Genomic DNA, 18,227 nt, shown 5'->3' on the forward strand with positions numbered 1-18,227 from the left:
GCTCGGCGTGCACGCTCAAGCTTCTTCTCCCTCTCCTTCCTGTCCGCAGAAACACACCTCCTTTCCTCCTCTTCCTCGTGCTCCTTTTCTGCAGCCTCCTCTCTGCGTCTCTTCTCCATCATCTCCTTCCTCTCTGGCTCCCACCACAACATTTCCTGCATCTCAAAATCATAGAGCAGTGGAGGGGTCTGCAACAAATGCAGTTGTTACAAAACAAAAAAAATCATGCAAAATGTTATATGACAAAAAATAATTATTACACAGCATCAATTCCTCACCATCTTATTAATGCGGCGCTGACGAAGTGTAGGCTCAGACTCAAAATTAGAACACATCCAATACCTCTACCTATACGTGTCCTCTGCATCGGACTTAGCTACCTTGCAAGGATTGCTACAAAAGCACATAGGCACTGGAACACCACTAGGTAGAGGCAATGGGTCGAAGGCATTTCCGGTCAGTTTGGCGCCATAACTACAATTTAGTTAATTTCCTTATAAAAACCGAAAGCAACTAACATTAAACCTACACCTAGGGTTTCCCATTCGATCAACAACAATGAACCCATAACATAACAACATGGGCTCACATTATCTTGGTTTCCTAGCTTTTCCACGCCTTGGCATCCTACGGTTGCATGAAATCCTAAATTCAAAAATCCGACTAATATATAGCGAATCGATGTGAAAAAAAAAACTAGGAGGGAGAGAGGATACCTTGCTCTCGAAGATTCACGGATCAAATCAAAGTCTCTAAGGTCCAATATGCCGATTTGTGGTGTAGGGCGACGTGGGGAGAGGAAAAACCCAAGAGGGAGGAGAAAGAAGATGAACAAGCCTCGGGCAGAAAGAAGGGGCGCGGCCTTATGTCTTCAGGCTTGGCGCCAGCCATCCTGGCGCCAAGCCCCCGCCACGTTCGCATCCACGTCAGCTTCTGCGTGAAGACCTTGGCGCCATAGATCTTGGCGCCGAGACATGTAAGCTTGGCGCCAGCAGGCGCCAATCCTGATGCTAAGCTATGGGTCCAGATTTTGAAATAGTTCTGCTAGGGGCGTATTTGTGAGAATCTTTCAGAAAAAGGGCTAAAAAACAAAAAAAGTCAGGCGGGGGCCACCAAGGTGAGGCTACCGAGCCACCGGCCGGGGTCCAGGGACAGCCGGCCGCGACGCCCGCACGTGCCTCGGGGAGGTGACGGAGGGTCGTGGGAGAAGTGGCGGGGGAGGCGGCGGAGGGCGTAGGAGAAGTGGCAGGGGAGGTGGCGGCGGAACGAAGGACAGGAAGTGAGAAAGGTATGGTTTGGGGGTGGGGACTTTTATATGCGGGCCGAGCAGGCTTTAACAGGCTGGGCCGCCCACTTAATCCTGACGGGCCTAATGGGCCAGGCCGTGCCGGGCCAGTACGCGGGCTGAGATAGCGGCCTAGGCACAGCCCGTGGTGTGGGTCGAGCCAGCACAAGCACGACGCCACCGTGCCGGGCCGTGCCTGGACCGGGCCAAAATCCCGTGCCGTGGGCCAACCCACGGGCCATGGGCTAACCCACGGGCCATGGGCCATATGGCCAACTATACTTGCAGGTGGTCGGCGGTCCACCGGCCACACTAGTGCGGAAGCGCGGCACTGCGTGCACACCGATTGCACTTTTTTTTTCTTTTTCAATTTTTTCCATTTGATTATTTCTTTTTTATATCATTATTTTTACTCAAGTTAGTATCGTTTACATGTATAAGTTAGGTAGATAAGTTATTTAACTGTCTGTAAAAGTTGTGATACACGTTATGCGTATAAATTGTTTGTATCATGAAAATTATATACAAAACGGGGCCCAGGGAAATCACGGGGTAGAAGATGCAGTGGAAAGAGAGAAGACCAAGACGACAGACCTCATGACCTTCAGGTCAAGTCCACCAAATTCATACGAGCAACAAAGCCATTATGAAACTGCATCGGAATGAAAACCCAGTTGCATACCGAACGACCGGGCCAACTTGGGGCTGCGTGGTTCTGTCGACCGGTCATGGCTGGTTCAGGTTCGGCTTTCACAAAACACATGTTGGTGATTGCAACTTCTGCACTCGCTTTCACAAAACACTGGATGTTGACTCACCACAGAAATTTCCCCGTAAACCAACCAGAAATGATACACAACTTGCTCTGCCAGCTTACACCTCAATTTCGACAGTCACAAACCTCAGCGAATAGGAAAGCAAAAGTCACCGTAGAGAACGGCGGCCAAATTTCCAGTCAACTGATTCTACATTTCAGTCGGCAAGCGTTCCACACCAATGACGATAGGATTACATCTGAAACAGGCACGCTACGTTACACTAGATTCATATCTCCAGCTCAGCAGCCTACTTGAAGGAACTTTCGGCATCTCCGACGCAGTCCTGTAATTTGAGTCTCAAGTCCGACATGATCTTTCTCAGAACTCCATCAGAAAGTCAACATAAACTACCCACAGTCCTGTAATTTGAGTCTCAAGTCCAACATGATCTTTCTCAGAAGTCCATCAGAAAGAGAACATAAACTACCATGACAGTCACATGTTATGTTCCAAATGGCAGCCACAACCAGAAGCCTTCTTCATTACAACAGAAACGAGTAGCTAGTGCTAGTGAGACTGGCGAAGGGTGATCATGGTTGTAGCAGCCCGTTGCTGGCGTCGTCTCCACCTCGGTGCTTCCGAGTAAGCAGGTACTTCTCAAACTCCTTCAGGTAATCCAGGAGCAACACACAGGAGAAGAGAAGGAATCCGCCGAAGTAGTTGCTGCCACCCCCGCCACCTCCACCACCGCCCCCACCTTTGCCGAAGCGGAACGGAGGGAACCCACCACTTCCATCGTCCAGCTTCGGCCCTTGAACTTTCCCTGGAACAGTTGTAAATCATCATACATGTGAATTTAAGCAAATGTGGTGAGTTTGCCTGCTTTCTTTGAGCAACTTCAGTTACATCCTTCAAAGACAAATGAAATTGAGTTCAATTATATGCAGCATGATAATTCTAAATTCCAACCTTTCTTATCACGTTGAACAGTTGCACTTGAAGATTTCTTTTGGACGCTTTGGGTTTGAGTAGCTTTACACCTCATACTCTGTAGCAAAGAGTGGTCACAGGAAAGGTAGTCAAACAAGGGATCTGACAGTGAAGTAAATCATAGACAAGATAAGCAGGTTAACATTTTTGTATTCAATTTTTGAATTTCACAAGTTCAGATTTACTATGTACTTAACAACTCACACAGTTAACGCTTTAGTAATCATTCCTGGTATGATGGTATCTAAGAAATTATGCCCATCACAGACAAGTGATTCACCAAAAAGCATTGCAAATCCATGATCCATTCATAATTGAACTAAGCCATTTTGAACATGCAAACTTTTTATAATACACACTCCTTTCAACCTAGGCAAAAGTTAGAATGAGGTCCCCCATTGGCACATTTATCTCAAAGTAGCAGTGGGTTTATCTAACATAATTACCATAGCTAACGATTTAGAAAATTTAAAATTACAATATGGAGACAATAACAAAATGCTTTTAAGATACACTGATGTTCCACTATGCAATAGTTTGTAAAATGTACAAATCTTAGAATGTATAGTTTGATACAAGGCCTGATTTCTGATTAGTTTTTAATCCCATAAACTTCAGTCTACACGTAGTAAGATCAAAATAGACAACAACTCATTAATACGTACTCTCAATGTTGTTTTAGCAGACACTTTCTGTTCAAATGAGATGCGATTAACCTTAGGTTGCTGAAATTGTGAACCTGCCAAACAGCAAGACAATAATGAGAATTATTCAGCAATACATAGTATAAGCATTGATGTGCAAAAGAGGAACAGCAATGCCAAAAATCAGAAGAATGGTGATTCATGAATCACAAAACCCAAGATCAATCCTCAATTAAGAGTTGGAGACTTTTCGGCCCACTTGTACAAATCCATAGAATTCTCAAGCTTACAGATGTGCGCAATTTTGGGGACCTACTGTGCAATTTACTTTTTAACATAATATAATGAAACATTTTAATTGGAAACAACCAGTTACTCTATTTATCTATAGAGAGAATTTACACATGAACTTAATGAATATCTCATATAAAGGGACTGCGATATGACAGATACTCTTTAAACTAATAAAAAGATATACATGGAAACAACCAGTTTGTTCTTTTTATCTTTTTTCAGATAATGGAAAATTCTATTATTCAAAAAGAGTATTTGTACATACTTTTTCTATTCATCTAGAAAGAGTATTTACACATGAACATAATGTCCGTCTTGTAAAAAGGGAAAGTGTGCTATCATAGATTATCCATGATGTATCTAAATTGCATCTGCATGGGATTCATCAGTTTTCCTGGCTTAGGTTGAGCAGTGGTGAATCTCCAGAGCAAAAGACAAGCTGGTAAGAACTATGCTACCATTGAAATTCTTTACTTGCACCTCTACAGTAGACCAAATACGGACACCACCACTGCTTTCTTTTGGTTTTCAATGCATTTATAAGGCAACAAGTTTTAAGGATAATTATAAAAAACTAATATAGATTTAATAGTACTAGTACTACTATGCTGACAATGAGTACAGGAGACAAAAAAAATGTTCAGAGTTATAGGATAGTTTCAGTACAGCCTTGGAAAACATAATGGCTGAGTGGCTAGCTTTTGCAAGAGGTCCAGCGATTTCATGATCTGTCTTGATTCTAGATGTATCGAGACAAATCTACTTGTTTGCACCTGCCAACACTTTGTTATTGTATTTGAGGCTCAGATTAACCTTTTATTTCCAACTGCACCTTAAATCCCACAAGATTTTTATGTATGATGACAAAAGGACACAACCCTGATCAAAAATGAAAAAAAAAACAAAAATAAAAACATACAGAAACTTGAATCCAATAATTACCTCCAAACCTCCTAGTTGAAGTGCCATAGATTGCAGCTCCAGGCAATGAACATGTTCCAAGTTGGGACATTGTGGATGCAACTCAATGCCTACGAAGCCGAATATATATCACAAAATCAGTACACATAAAAAAATGAAACACCTCACTGAATGATTCGAAATGGAATATGCCTCCCTACCTGCTGCATAGTTCATAATACCTGAAACAATTTATTTGGATTAGCTATCTAAAGACATAAAAATGCAACAAGGATGGTACTATATCATACAAATAAGAAGTACAAGATAAGCCCGCAATGCAGGTGTACCCATGTATGTATATACTGAAATATAAAGCACGATAGATAAAAGCAAAATATCCTATTACAACACAACTCTACTTACAAACAGTGGACATGAGTTTGAAACAAATAATTTCGCAAAAGAATTAACCATTTGGAAAGGGCATCGCGGACTGGAATTTGTACCAGATGACTGCAACAGGTTTCATTCTCCCATGATCCCAGCGGATCGCAATAATATCAACCGAATTTGCACACGGAGCAAAACGAATGGAACCCTAGAACAGATAAGAATTAAGTTTGCGTGTTCTTGACGCACCTATCTCCTCGACAGGTGAACCCCCAAACTTTTGAAAAGTAAATAGCCGTTCGCGATGAAATCCACAACAAAATGGATGGACAGATTGAAGAACACATCCCAGGAATGAAGATATGGATTTGATCTCACAGAGGAAAAAAAGCAACCCGGCAAAACAGGAATCAGGCTCATAACAATCCATCCAGACGCACCAGGGATCCCTTACCAGCCAAAGCTAAGTCGATCAGGGAGACACGGCACAGGAAGGACCGAAGGAGACCCAGGCAGAGCGCGGCGCGCTTCGATCCGGCGCGGGGGCACTCGCCCGGCGGCCGTCAGGGTCAAGCGAGGAAAGGGATCGGAATTGCTAAACAATGCTTGGCTATTTAATTATTCGCAATTCCTAAGGTGGTGTTTGGATAGGGTATGGGAAAGGGAAAGGGAAAGGGAAATCAGATTGGTGTTTGGATCTTTAGTCCGGACTAAAATTCCTATCACATCGAATATTCGGAGGCTAATTAGGAGGACTAAACATGAATTAATTATAAAACTAATTACACAGATGGAGGCTATTTCACGAGACGAATCTATTAAGCTAATTTAATCCATCATTAGCACATGTTATTGTAGCATCACGCTGTTAAATCATGGACTAATTAGGCTTAATAGATTCGTCTTGCAAATTAGCCTCCATCTGTGCAATTGGTTTTGTAATTAGTCTATGTTTAATACTCCTAATTAGTATCTAAACATTCGATGTGACAGGAATTTTAGGAGGTACTAAACAACCAAACGGGCCCCTTTCCTTTGTTTGTTTTTTCTTTGGTTTGAGCAAGCAAATAAAAACAAGAATGTCTTCCATGCCCTCCTAGCTCCTGGCACCCAACTCCATCCGCCTATCGATTGCTTGCTAAGTCAAAATCTCAGATGAAATGAAAAAAATGGTCATCTAATCCAATCGGGTTCAGATCCCCTCAAGTGGCTAGATTATGCATGGCAAGCGGCAGCTCTGAACCCCCACACGCGTGGGCATGGCGGTTTGCGATTCAAGTGGCAGCTCTGAGCCTTTGCGTGGCAACGGCTTGCGATTCGTGTGGCGGCTCTGGTGACTTGTGCAACTAGGCAAGTTAGGAACTTACGAGGAGTCGCAAGATGATCCTCTTGTTCCCGCTAGGGCCGATGCCGGCAGCGTTTCACCCGTTCGCACGACAGATGCCACCATTCCCAAGCGGCCACGGCAAGCGATGAGGACACGACGAGCAGTAGTAGCCGTCGATGGAGATCGGCAAGAAGGCGATCCGTGCCCGACGGTCTGCTCTGAGAAGATAAATAATAAGTCAGATTCACCCCTCCTTGTTTCCCAGCCAAAACCCACCCCTCCTGCTGGGTATGTAGCGGTGGGAAATAATCTCATTTTATCCCTATCACATACCCATTCTTTTCCCATTCCATAAATCCGAACAAGGGATATGTTATCCTTCTTCCCTTATTTCCCTATCCCATTCTCATTTCCCAGTTCCCAAACGCCACCTTCTTGACATTGCCAAACGTGTCAACTCCCCATTTACCAAGTCCATCCGATAAAGCACCCAGTTTGCTTTTAACATCTCCAACAATTGTGGCCACCATAGTATGCCAACACGTTGCAACGGTAGGCTTTAGCTCCGGGTGCCTGTCCTACATGGCTTCGTAACGGAACTGTCGACGCGCACCGTTTTGTTCTAACTCATCATCAGTTAGTTTTAGCAGCAACCCACGATGATCAGACATTGCTGCGTTGATATGGCACACATTTGCAAAGGGAAACTGCGCACTCCATTCAGCTGAACCAAGGGCTCGATCCAGTCTGACTTGAGTATAAGTACCCCCTGCCACCTTCTTCTCCCAGGTCCAGAAGCTACCACTATAACCGAGATCAATGAGGCTGCATACATCAACCATGTCGCGAAATCCCTGCATCTGCGATAGCGCGCGGTGTCCCACTCGAAGGTGCTCCTCAGGTCGCAATACTTCATTGAAACCTCCTAGGCAAAGCCAAGGTAAGGTGCTAGTACCACATATGTTCTTTAGAGTATCCCAAGTTTGAGATCTCAGGTTAGTCTGGGCCTCTCCATAAACTGTTGTGATTCTCCAAGGTAACTCACCGATACCCATAACTGAAGCATCAATGTGATACTTAGAATGACCCAAAATATTGATATCCAAATCATTATTCCAGAAAATACAAAGACCACCACTCCTGCCTTCACTACCAACCGCAAAGGCTCTATCAAAACCCAGCGTACCGGCTAGCTATGCAGCACGGATACGGATACGCGTATCGGTATCGGAAGGATACGGATACACGGATACGGCAATTTCTTAAACAACCCGATACGCGGATACGTTTTAACTATTTTTTTAATAAATAAATAACAATGCATATTAAATTGCAAAATAGATGTTCAAATTCAACATAGAGACATTTAAGGTCTATTACACTGAGAATAACATGATAGCAGGTTCTAATTTAGGAGAGGATGGGAGCCTGGGACTGCAATCAATCAATATAAACTCATATCCAGATTCTGGAGATTGGCCAATTATCATCACGACCTCCTACTTGCAATCTATATGGTACTATTCTCCAAGCAATTGTATTTGAACCAGTTAAGTATTGAAAAGAAAGGATAATCAACAACTGTGCAATAGCCAACATTATAAAGATCACACTGCCCCTGAACTTAATCCACCATCCATGCTTGCATGGGCCCTTATTCTGTAGACTATGGATTATACTTCCAAATTGCCTGGATACACTACACAGAAAATGTAAATCTCTATGCACTTTACGGATGCTATGCTACCATTACTGGGAGGAACTCACGGTTCACGGGAGGCCTGCACTACCACTATCAGAGGAAGTCACGCACCTGAACAGGGGCTGGGGCTCCTTACGCCGGAGGCCGACGGGAGTAATCACGGGCGGACGGAGGCCGACGGGAGGCAGCCTGCGGCCGGCGGGAGGCGGACGGCGGCTGGCAGGAGGCGGCCTCACGGACGGCGGCCAGCGGACGACGGCCGACGAGAGGCGGAGGCGCTGCGTCAGCCGTCAGGTCGAGCGGGAGAATGCGACGATGCGCTGCGTGAGGCGGCTGCGCGTGGGAGAGCCGACGCCCGACGGGTCACGGGAGTAGGGCAGGAGGTGGGATGTGCTGTGATGTTGGGCCGCCTGGGCCGAATCCAGGCGCGGAAACGTTTCCGATCCGAAGTTTTCAGCCCATTTAATCGGGGATACGTGGATACACCACGGATATGTATCCGGGGCGTATCCGTATCCGATACGGGATACGGTCCCCAGGTGGAGTATCCGTGTTTCGTAGACCTACATGTTCAACATTCAAGTACTGCAACTTTTTCTCAAGTCCAGTTATTTTCTCAGATATGGCAAGCTCCTTTCTCTGCAACTCCCTGGGAGACCCAAGCTCTGACATTTCAGATTCCAGCTGATTTTTTTTCTTCTTCAAAGCTGCAACACAAATTGCATGAAGAGCCAGTAAGACATTAGCACATAGCACACATCAGTTTATATGATGTAATAAGATGATAGGGCAATACAGACATTCTATTCTGCTATCATCCCATTTGTTTGATCTTGCTTCCATTCTCCCACTTATTCCACCAGTCATAGTGCCAGATTTAGTCAGCAGAATCCCATCAACGGTAACAACTAAATGCAACACAAGATAGCACAAATAAGCATAAAAATAGCCAAACAATGAAACAAGAAAAAAATGATGCTTCTTAATAAGCAGAAGATATCCTTACCTTTATACCTTTCACCACTCCAACTTAAGGTTTTAGCTTCATCAAGTTTATCACAGACAAGTGTATTTCCAACAGCATACAGAACTGCTTTCTCCAAAGCTCGGTCAAACGTACAATGTTAAGACACAAAATATAGCATGACAAAAAAAATAGTACAGTTTAAAGAGCAATTAACTTTTCTCCACGAACTATTATTGCAAAAATGGCAACGTGAGCAGGCAAGCATGCACGGCGAAATTAAAAAGCAGGCAAGACTTAGTGAATGGCTGCAATCATGTCCTTTCACCCAAAAAAAACGGATGTTTATCTAGGAGGCAAAAGACAGAGAGTGCATTTGATGGAAGTGACCAGGTGGGAAGTAAAATGTGGCAACAGCTTTCTATCTCTATCATACTTATCATGCCAAGAGATTGATTCACAATAGTATGATAATACATTTCATGCAATAGTAGGGAATAATGTACATGCTTGAAGGATTGCACAAACACACATGTCTCTGGTGACAGATGCATCTACTTCTTTTTACGGAAACAGCAGAGGACCTTTATCTACAAAGAGGGGGTGGAGGTGGGGGGTAGGGAGTATAGATGGCCAAAAGATGGATAGCACATCTAATGGAATGACCAAGTCGGGGGCTAAAAACAGTAGCGCTTTTTTAATAATTGGGCTTATGCTTGCAATGCTGAGAGATTGATTCACAACAGCATTACTATTTTAGGCAGTGGTAGTGGTAGGGGAACAACTTAATGTTTGAAGGGTTGCATGGAAACACAACTGTGTACCTACTGTCGGACATGCACCATTGAGCATGAGCATGTGTATATGAATTTCTTGATGATATTAAATATAATCTACTAAACAAAAGAAAAAATAAGATGCATAGCTTTAAGACTGCAGCATATAATCTATTGCACATAAATGTATGTACATATCAAAGTTAAACAAGATTTGACCAATCGAAAGAAATCATCTGCAGAATTAAATAAATAAAATAATTTGTGTGGGGCAAGAAGACAAAAGGATATTGAATGACATCAAAAACCAACTGCGCAGATCCACCAAGGGTTCGCAGCTTCTCAATTATTGGCTTCACGCGAACTGATTGCAAGGGAATAAATGTCTGAGGAGGAAGCCGCTGCTCCTTCAGGTACTGTGGCACAGAAAAGAAAAGGTTACTTTGCCTATTCCAATAGATAATGTGGAAACTAAAGAACCAGATCACATGAGTACCATTATAATTTAACCAACATAAGTTGCATAATGTGATCAAAGCTCCAAAAGCATGCCTTGTCGAAAAGACATAACCAAACTAATAACTGCAAAACAGCAGGTGGAAGAAGGAAAAGAAAAAAGGAGATAGAATAAGGGGGACGTAGCCCAGCCCACATGCCAGACCATATAGCCTCCCCTCCCTCCCTCCCTCCCTCCCTCCCTCCCTCCAGATGTGCTGCTGCCGCCCGCAACCACTCCTCCCTGCCCTTCTCTTTCCTCACTGCTCAGCGCCCTCAGATTGACTGCTGCTGCAACCCCCCCTTCCATATCAACCATGCCACAACTGACCAGAGCAAGTCCTGCACCAGCCACCAGCGCCAGAGCCAGCGAGGACGGCAGCAGATGCAGGTTCTTAGCCTTGCTGGCCAGCTCCCCACACGTTCTCCCTCTCTTCTCCCTCCCTAACTCTCTTTTGCTGGTTTTTTGGTTGTGGCGGCCGGGACCCCCAGAATCCCAGCACGCCTCATCACCTAGGTTACGCCTTCAAAACCATGTCTGATCCAAATGGATATGAAGATGCATGCCAGCACAGCAGGAGGAAGCGACGCGAAGAGGTGGCCACTGGCCAGGACGCCAGGGCATAGGGGCGCAGGCTCTGCAGAGACACAGTCAGCAGGTCTCCAAGCTAAGGATTATTTTATTTGATTATTTTGAATTTGGGATATTGTTCTGTAGTAGAGGCTATTGGTCTATTGGAGCAGCTCCTGCTGCACTCACAATTCTACGAGCAGCTCTCCACAGATACGTAATCGTTGGTTTGACCATATGAGTGACTTCTGACAATTCTTAAATCTTACGTTTGCTAATACTATCAGTGTTTCCCTATTTTGCAATTGCAATATTCTTTCTGTTATCAGGCTACAAAGTCTTGTATCCTTGATATTGTTTACTTTAACCTGACAAATTCACAATATATCATTTAGATATCAGGTCACCATTGATTGACAGCCATGAATTCATAATTGACTGGGCTTGATTTTTCGCATTTGCTATTATATTGTTAGCTATGCAAGTTTTTAACTTATTTGTTGAACTAAAGATATTATAAGATCCTTTTACTTGCATACCGAATTGAATGAAAAATTTCATTATCGTATACCGAATTGCTTGGTGAGTTTTATAGTTGTATATCGAATTGTATATTCGAGTATTGATTCAGCATAACCTATGTTGAAATCCTAGCTCCGTCACTGGTTGGGGCGTTTGGGATCTGGGATGGACAATTTATATAGTTTGGGGGACCCAAGAAAGCATTTTAGAAGTTTAGGGACCTTGTTAACCCAATAGAAAAAGTTTGAGGACCTTTTGTGTATTTTACTTAATAAAAAATGATACAACTAGCATTAGCATTGAATTTTGCAGATGTCATGTATACCCTCCATGTCGAGATACGCCAGATAACAGATATGGAACTGTCTGCTTCGATGTAAAATTTTGAGTTCAAGTAAAAAAGATATAGGATAAGATGCTAACCTTCTCAGATACAGGGTGCTACTTCCTCTGCAACATCCCGCGGGGCCCAAGTTCTCAAAATTCAGGTTCCAGCTGTTTTTTTCCTTTTAAATTTAGAGCTCCTGCAGTTTCAAATCACGCAATGTAAGAAACAACCAAATTCAGTGCACATTTGTTATGGTAAAAAAAACCATTCTATTTTACTAATGCTCTGCTTTTCCCATAAGTCATCTTGTATGCATACGCATAGAAACCATCAACAACAATATCTTAATATCTCCTAGAGAGCCACTAGATCATCACATTCGGACCTGACAGGTAGGTTGAATGCATTACTCATGACTGAGACACAAGCTGGAGATGTACATACATAGTAGCATTGCTTAAAAATAGTCAAACATGTCCCAGAAAACCTGAAGCAAAATACTTACCCTTGAACCGTTCACCATGGTTATTTAGAGTTTTAGCTTCATCACAGTTGTGACAGAAAGGCATATGAAGCTATCTGCCTCTCACCAGTCACCAGCAAGCGGAATAGCAAAGATCCACCATTCAAATACAAACTTATTATGCTCAGAATTCAGGAATGCCAACCATTAGCACGACAATAATTGCGTGAGTTAGTAAGTGCTCGTGCCTCTTTGACTTTCTTGAACAGATTATATGCAGTCTCAACTTTGTCCATTTCCAACAGTTTGTTGTTCAGTTTGCTGTAAACAATTCTCCCAAGACAGAAGCCATTCCGAAGTGATTCCTCCATCACAGACACAGCTGCATCAACCTTGCCCACATTGCAAAGCCCATTTACAATAAACTCATAAATATCTTTATCGGGTTGATATCCACACTCTTGCATCTCTTCCCATATGTTCAAAACAATTCCGCTCTTCCCAAATTTAGCAAGCCTATCGAGCAAAAGCTTGTAAGCTTTCAAGGATATTACACAACCAGCCTTCCTACTCTTTTTGTAAATCATCAAAGCAGCATGAGGCGGTCCAAATGTACACAATGGCTCGATAAATGATGTTATCACCCCAGTATTTGGCAGAACGCCTCGAGCCAGCATATTCTCAAACATTTGAAGTGCATCAGCCACCCTGCGCTCTTTCAGAAAGGCTTTAATTATCTTGAAGTATGTGTTGATGTTTGGCGGACAATTCTTGTCCAACATATCTTTGTAGTACTTGATGCACCTGTCCAAATCCCCAGTAGAGATAAAATTGAAAATAAGTGCATTGTAAGTCATCGTAGTTGGACCCAATCTCTCACTTGCCATATTCTCAAACACCCTGAGTGCATCTTCAGTCCGCCCTGCTCTACCCAACGCCTCAATTAGATGGCAATGTGAAACCTCATCTGGCACCAGACCATCCTCCTGCATCTTTGTCCAAACCTCCTGCATCTTGTCAACACTCCCAAGCCTCGCCCAGCCACCCATCACATCATTGTACACATGGTTATCAAGACCAAGCAACTCCTTTCGAGCAGCCTGCAAGAGCGAATTGGCAAGGCCTACATGTGACCTCCGGCAAAGGCAACCGATGAGGATAGCAAATGCTTCCTTTCTGTGGCAAGCTTTCCCAATTCCAAACCCAAATTGGTCAGTACTAAGCACTTCAACAGCCCTGCTGACATGCCTGGCGGCAACTAGGCTATCCACGATGATCTCCAGCGTGGTCAGGTCTGGAAAGACGTTGTTTCTCCGCATGATCTGCAGGGCGTCGTCAAGGAAATCGAAGAATTTCTTCCTCCCTAATGCCTTGATGACGATGTTGCAGGTGTGGATAGACGGCGGCGGATCAGAGTTGGTGACCGCCCAGTCGAAGAAGGCGACGGTGGCAGCGCCGCCGAGGTCGCCAGCGTTGACGACATCGGCGAGTACCTCCGGCGAGAGCGCGGTGGTGGCATCAAGGCCCGTGGAGGAGAGCGCCCGGTGGAGCGTGGCGCGACCCAGGGGCTTGCGGAGGAATACCCCACGGAGGCGGTCGGCGGCGGAGAGGAGCAGGGCGGTAGGCGGCGGCGGAGGTGGGGGATGGGGCCCGGGAGTGGGGTAGATACATTGGGGACGAGTGGGGGGTGGAGGTGGGTTGGCAAGGGGAGTGGAAGGGAGACGGCGGAGGGAGGAGATGACCATGTCCTCGGCGGCGGGGAAGGCGGAGGCGGAGTAGCAGCGAGCGTGGAGGAGGAGGACGCGGGCCGCCATCCGCGCGCCTCCCCTCCTCCTCGACCGTGCCGAGCTGGAGTGGGATACCCAGTCCGCCGGAGCTTCCCGCGGGATCACAACCACAACTCGGGTGCGCCTCGTCGTCCTCGACGACGACCTGGTCGGAGCTAGGAACCGAAACCAACGGGGGCGACTGCGGGCTGGGGGTGGAGGTTTGGCAGAGGGAGAGACGAGACGGGAGAGTCGGAGATGATGATGAATTGATGATTGTAGGGAAGAGGTGGAAGGGGAATCACACTTGCGCCCAGTGGGCTATTGCCCTGTGAGCATAAGAAATATCATGTTGTTCCCTTCACATTGTTGGAATGGCAGCTGCACAAGCACACGGTAACTTGCGGCCCATCAGGCCCATCATATCTTCTCCTCACTCAGGCCCACGGGCTGCCGTCGTATCAGGCCTACGCGCCCAAGGGAGCCCATAATTCATCCCCTGTCCTCTCTCTGCCAGCGCAGGCGCAGCGCCGCGGGGAAAGGAAAGCGATGCCGTCTCCTCCTCCTCCTCCGCCGCCGCCCGGGGCTCTGCCGGTGGGCTTCCGCTTCCGCCCGACGGACGAGGAGCTGGTGTGCCACTACCTCAAGCCCAAGATCGCCGGCCGCGTGCACCCGGACCTGCTCCTCATCCCCGACGTCGACCTCTCCGCATGCGAGCCCTGGGAGCTGCCCGCCAAGGCGCTCATCAGGTCCGACGACCCCGAGTGGTTCTTCTTCGCGCCCCTCGACCGCAAGTACCCCGGCGGCCACCGCTCCAACCGCTCCACCGCCGCCGGCTACTGGAAGGCCACGGGCAAGGACCGCCTCATCCGCTCGCGCCCAGCAGGCACCCTCATCGGCATCAAGAAGACGCTCGTCTTCCACAGAGGCAGGGCGCCGCGAGGCCACCGCACCTCCTGGATCATGCACGAGTACCGCACGGCCGAGCCCCAGCTCCAGCAAGGCCAAAACGTACCTATTCTATTTCACTCCTCTTCCTCTTCCTCCTGCTACCTTCTCTGCCCCTGGGTAGGCTGCTTACAATCCTTCCCTCTTTCTCTCTACTTTATCATATGTATGATAATCCACCAGGGTAGCTTCGTTCTCTACCGCCTGTTCGACAAGCACGAGGAGGAGGAACCGGAAGCCGCAGACGCCGCCGATTCACCGTCCACATCGTCTGCCGCCGACCCGCCACCCATCGCGCCAGCAGTGAAAGCTGAGAATTTGTGCCAACCCGCTTCTGCGAAAATGGCTCATCTTCTTACAACTCTCAGTAACAATGAGCCAACAGCCGCCCAGGTGCACTAGAGTATTCTTGGTCCAATTCTAAATGCACGCTGTGTATTGATTCGTGGTGTGCCATATAGCAGGAAGGCGATCCTCTTCTGGATGTGTTAGCCCAGCTTCCAGACCTACAGCCTGAGCAAACATACGATGGATTCCCTACCATCACCTCTCCGATGCGTCCTTACACTGACCATCCTTTTCTTGGCAATGTTGGTGGGCAAGATCTTTCGGCGTATATAGATAGCATCATTGCTCATCAGGATCTGGAAGACTTGTTGGTCAACCCTTCTTTGGCGAAGACGGTGGAGCACCCCACTGGAAATTTTGAGCCCATTCCTACTTCTCTACTTGTTCCAAGCAGCAGCTCCTCAAACAACAACAGATCACCTGAAAATAGCTGGGCAAACCTTGATACAGAAAGGTTGCTCCTAATCCAGGTTAGAATCATTTTGTCTTTAGCTTTTTATCCATTGTGAAACTCGCGTCTCAACTTATGTTCCTCGTTTCCTTTTCCAAACAAAGGGTGCAGATGGCACAGATGCTGCTGCTTGCTGTTCTTCTGCAACCAAAATACTACAATTTGATACAGGTGATGCTAATCATGACACGGGACCTCAAACTGACTCGGCCTCTGGTGTGTCAGCTGAAGCATCCCACTTATACAACCAATATCAACTTCAATCTGCATCCATTCCTCAAATGGAGCTGGCCAGGAGTGACATGACAGATTCAGACGCCTTTAATGGTCTTGAAGGTTCGGCACCAGAACCTTTGATGCAGCAATTATCAGTTTCAAACTTCACGGATCCACACCAAGGGACTGCGTTAAGAAGGATCCGCCTTGTGCACTCTATTCAGAGGGCGTCAGTCACTGAGCCTGTACTAACTTCAAATTCGGAGGGTGAAGATGAAGAACGGTCATGTTATAGCACAGACAATTCATCAACCAACAACGAGGATTATGCCAATGTGATCTCCCAAACTATAGTTTGACTCAAGCTTCCCATAATTCTATTTACTGACGCTAGTATTAACTGGATTAATATGGTCTTGATCAGGCTGGAGGAGCAATGCATAGTCAAGGTGGAGGGGTGATACCTACTCAAGTAGTTTCTTCGACGGAAGTTACAGGAGAGCTACAGGATTTCATATTTGATGGTACTAAAATGAAATTTCCATTTAAATCAGTTCTAGTGCTCCCTGGTGTTAGTATATAATATTAATCATAAAAACTATGATTAAAGTAGTGAGGTGAAAAATTCTATGTATATTCCATGGAGCTGTCATTCACACCTTGGGGTGGCATTTTCCTCTCATTTATTTTTCTGCCAATCACAAAACTGTAGGTCTTATCAGTTGCTTATCTTAGACAGTTTGGGCAGTGGGATCGCTTCTGTTTAGCAAAATTTCAGTTGGTCGCCTCTTCATACCATAGAGTCAAAAGGTTAACTTTTCCGTGGTTCACTAATACTGATGGGCATGTGACCCAACATGGATCTGCCCATCAATCTGTGTTGCGCTATTAACACCAACTTCATGAAGCCTGCCCTTGTCTAAAGAATTTAAAGTTGGCTCCCACGTGCTAAATTTTAGCACCTGTCACATCGGATGTTTGGATACTAATTAGGAGTATTAAACATAGTCTAATTACAAAACTAATTACACAGATGGAGGTTAATTCGTGAGACGAATCTATTAAGCCTAATTAGTCCATGATTTGACAATGTGGTGCTACAATAACCATTTTCTAATGATGGATTAATTAGGCGTAGTAGATTCGTCTCGCGAATTAGCCTAGGGGTTCTGCAATTAATTTTATAATTAACTCATGTTTAGTCCTCCTAATTAGCATTCGTATGCAAACAGCCCCAAATGTACAAGGGAGGTATGCTTGTATTGAGTGCCCTGAAATAGTGGCGGCAAAGGCTGAATGCAGGTGTTTGTTTGGTACATGTTCACTTTAGAATGTAGTGTCTTAGTATTTGAATTTTCCTACTGTATGCCCAACAGAGGCGAATGCGGATGTTTGTCTAGGATAACTATGCGTTAGTAGTGTTGAGCCATAATTTGTTGGAGCAGATGAACATTGCACCTGCATCCTGAGCTGTCTTTGAGGTTTTGACGATTTTGTTGTGCAGAAGGTGCATCGTCGCTCCATGGTGTGGTGCGTCATGGAGGCAATCTCAAGCGGAGGCTCAAAGAGGAATATATGGAAACCAATCAGGATGCCGGTGAGATCCTGCAGCACAGCATCCGTGTACCTAGAGAGCCATCCCTGAGGAGACGACAACGGATCAGTTCAGTTGTGCGGGTGCTTTGCCTGGCTCTGGTGGTCATTCTCGTATTTGTTGGCCTATGGAAATGTATCTAGCTAGTCTAGCTTACATAAGTCACTGCCTGCATTATTAGGTACGACGAGCTATTATTCAGTGTGGTGACTGCATCAGTAGATATTTGGCTGGCTTAACAAAAGGTTGGTTAGAAAACCTTGAAGAGTTGTGAGCCCGTTGATAGAGATAGAATGAAGCTAGCGTGTGTAGCTGAGTTAGGTTCCATAGAAGGAAAGTTATGATGTTTGACATGGTTGTGTATATTTAGTAGGTAATTCCGTTGCTGCTTGTGGTCAGTTATATGGATCAAGCATATATCCCAGTCGTCTGTTTATGTACATATTTCGTGAAGTAGCTGGTGGTATGAAGAGAAGTAGTAGATGAGTTTGA

The 18,227-nt window shown here is 45.5% G+C and overlaps 3 protein-coding genes across 5 annotated transcripts; 1 reads left to right on the top strand and 2 right to left on the bottom strand.

The window, feature by feature from the left end:
• Nucleotides 1-2,195: 2,195 nt before the first annotated feature.
• Nucleotides 2,196-9,415, bottom strand: LOC117852531 (protein FERTILITY RESTORER RF2, mitochondrial). Of its 2 annotated transcripts, XM_034734650.2 has the most exons (8): nt 9,300-9,415; nt 9,094-9,201; nt 8,405-9,000; nt 5,093-5,113; nt 4,914-5,002; nt 3,699-3,772; nt 3,013-3,091; nt 2,196-2,866 (listed from the first exon to the last, which is right to left on the bottom strand). In XM_034734650.2, the coding sequence occupies exons 5-8, from the start codon at nt 4,981-4,983 to the stop codon at nt 2,634-2,636; spliced, it is 456 nt and encodes a 151-aa protein (XP_034590541.1). In that variant the 5' UTR covers nt 4,984-5,002; nt 5,093-5,113; nt 8,405-9,000; nt 9,094-9,201; nt 9,300-9,415; the 3' UTR covers nt 2,196-2,633. The 2 variants fall into 2 exon arrangements, with proteins under 2 accessions (XP_034590541.1, XP_034590542.1); XM_034734651.2 differs by lacking the exon at nt 5,093-5,113.
• Nucleotides 9,416-10,318: 903 nt separating this feature from the next.
• On the bottom strand, nt 10,319-14,420 carry LOC117852529 (uncharacterized). The gene is made up of 3 exons (XM_034734648.2): nt 12,455-14,420; nt 12,045-12,145; nt 10,319-10,449 (listed from the first exon to the last, which is right to left on the bottom strand). The coding sequence occupies exon 1, from the start codon at nt 14,224-14,226 to the stop codon at nt 12,604-12,606; it is 1,623 nt and encodes a 540-aa protein (XP_034590539.1). The 5' UTR covers nt 14,227-14,420; the 3' UTR covers nt 10,319-10,449; nt 12,045-12,145; nt 12,455-12,603.
• Nucleotides 14,421-14,422: 2 nt separating this feature from the next.
• On the top strand, nt 14,423-18,175 carry LOC117852528 (uncharacterized). Of its 2 annotated transcripts, none has more exons than XM_034734646.2 (7): nt 14,423-14,574; nt 14,696-15,189; nt 15,310-15,519; nt 15,588-15,944; nt 16,030-16,476; nt 16,566-16,665; nt 17,646-18,175. In XM_034734646.2, the coding sequence occupies exons 1-7, from the start codon at nt 14,553-14,555 to the stop codon at nt 17,876-17,878; spliced, it is 1,863 nt and encodes a 620-aa protein (XP_034590537.1). In that variant the 5' UTR covers nt 14,423-14,552; the 3' UTR covers nt 17,879-18,175. The 2 variants fall into 2 exon arrangements, with proteins under 2 accessions (XP_034590537.1, XP_034590538.1); XM_034734647.2 differs by having other exon boundaries at nt 15,591-15,944.
• The last annotated feature ends 52 nt before the right edge of the window (nt 18,176-18,227 follow it).

Source organism: Setaria viridis, chromosome 4 (assembly GCF_005286985.2).
Source record: "Setaria viridis chromosome 4, Setaria_viridis_v4.0, whole genome shotgun sequence".
NCBI lineage: Eukaryota > Viridiplantae > Streptophyta > Magnoliopsida > Poales > Poaceae > Setaria > Setaria viridis.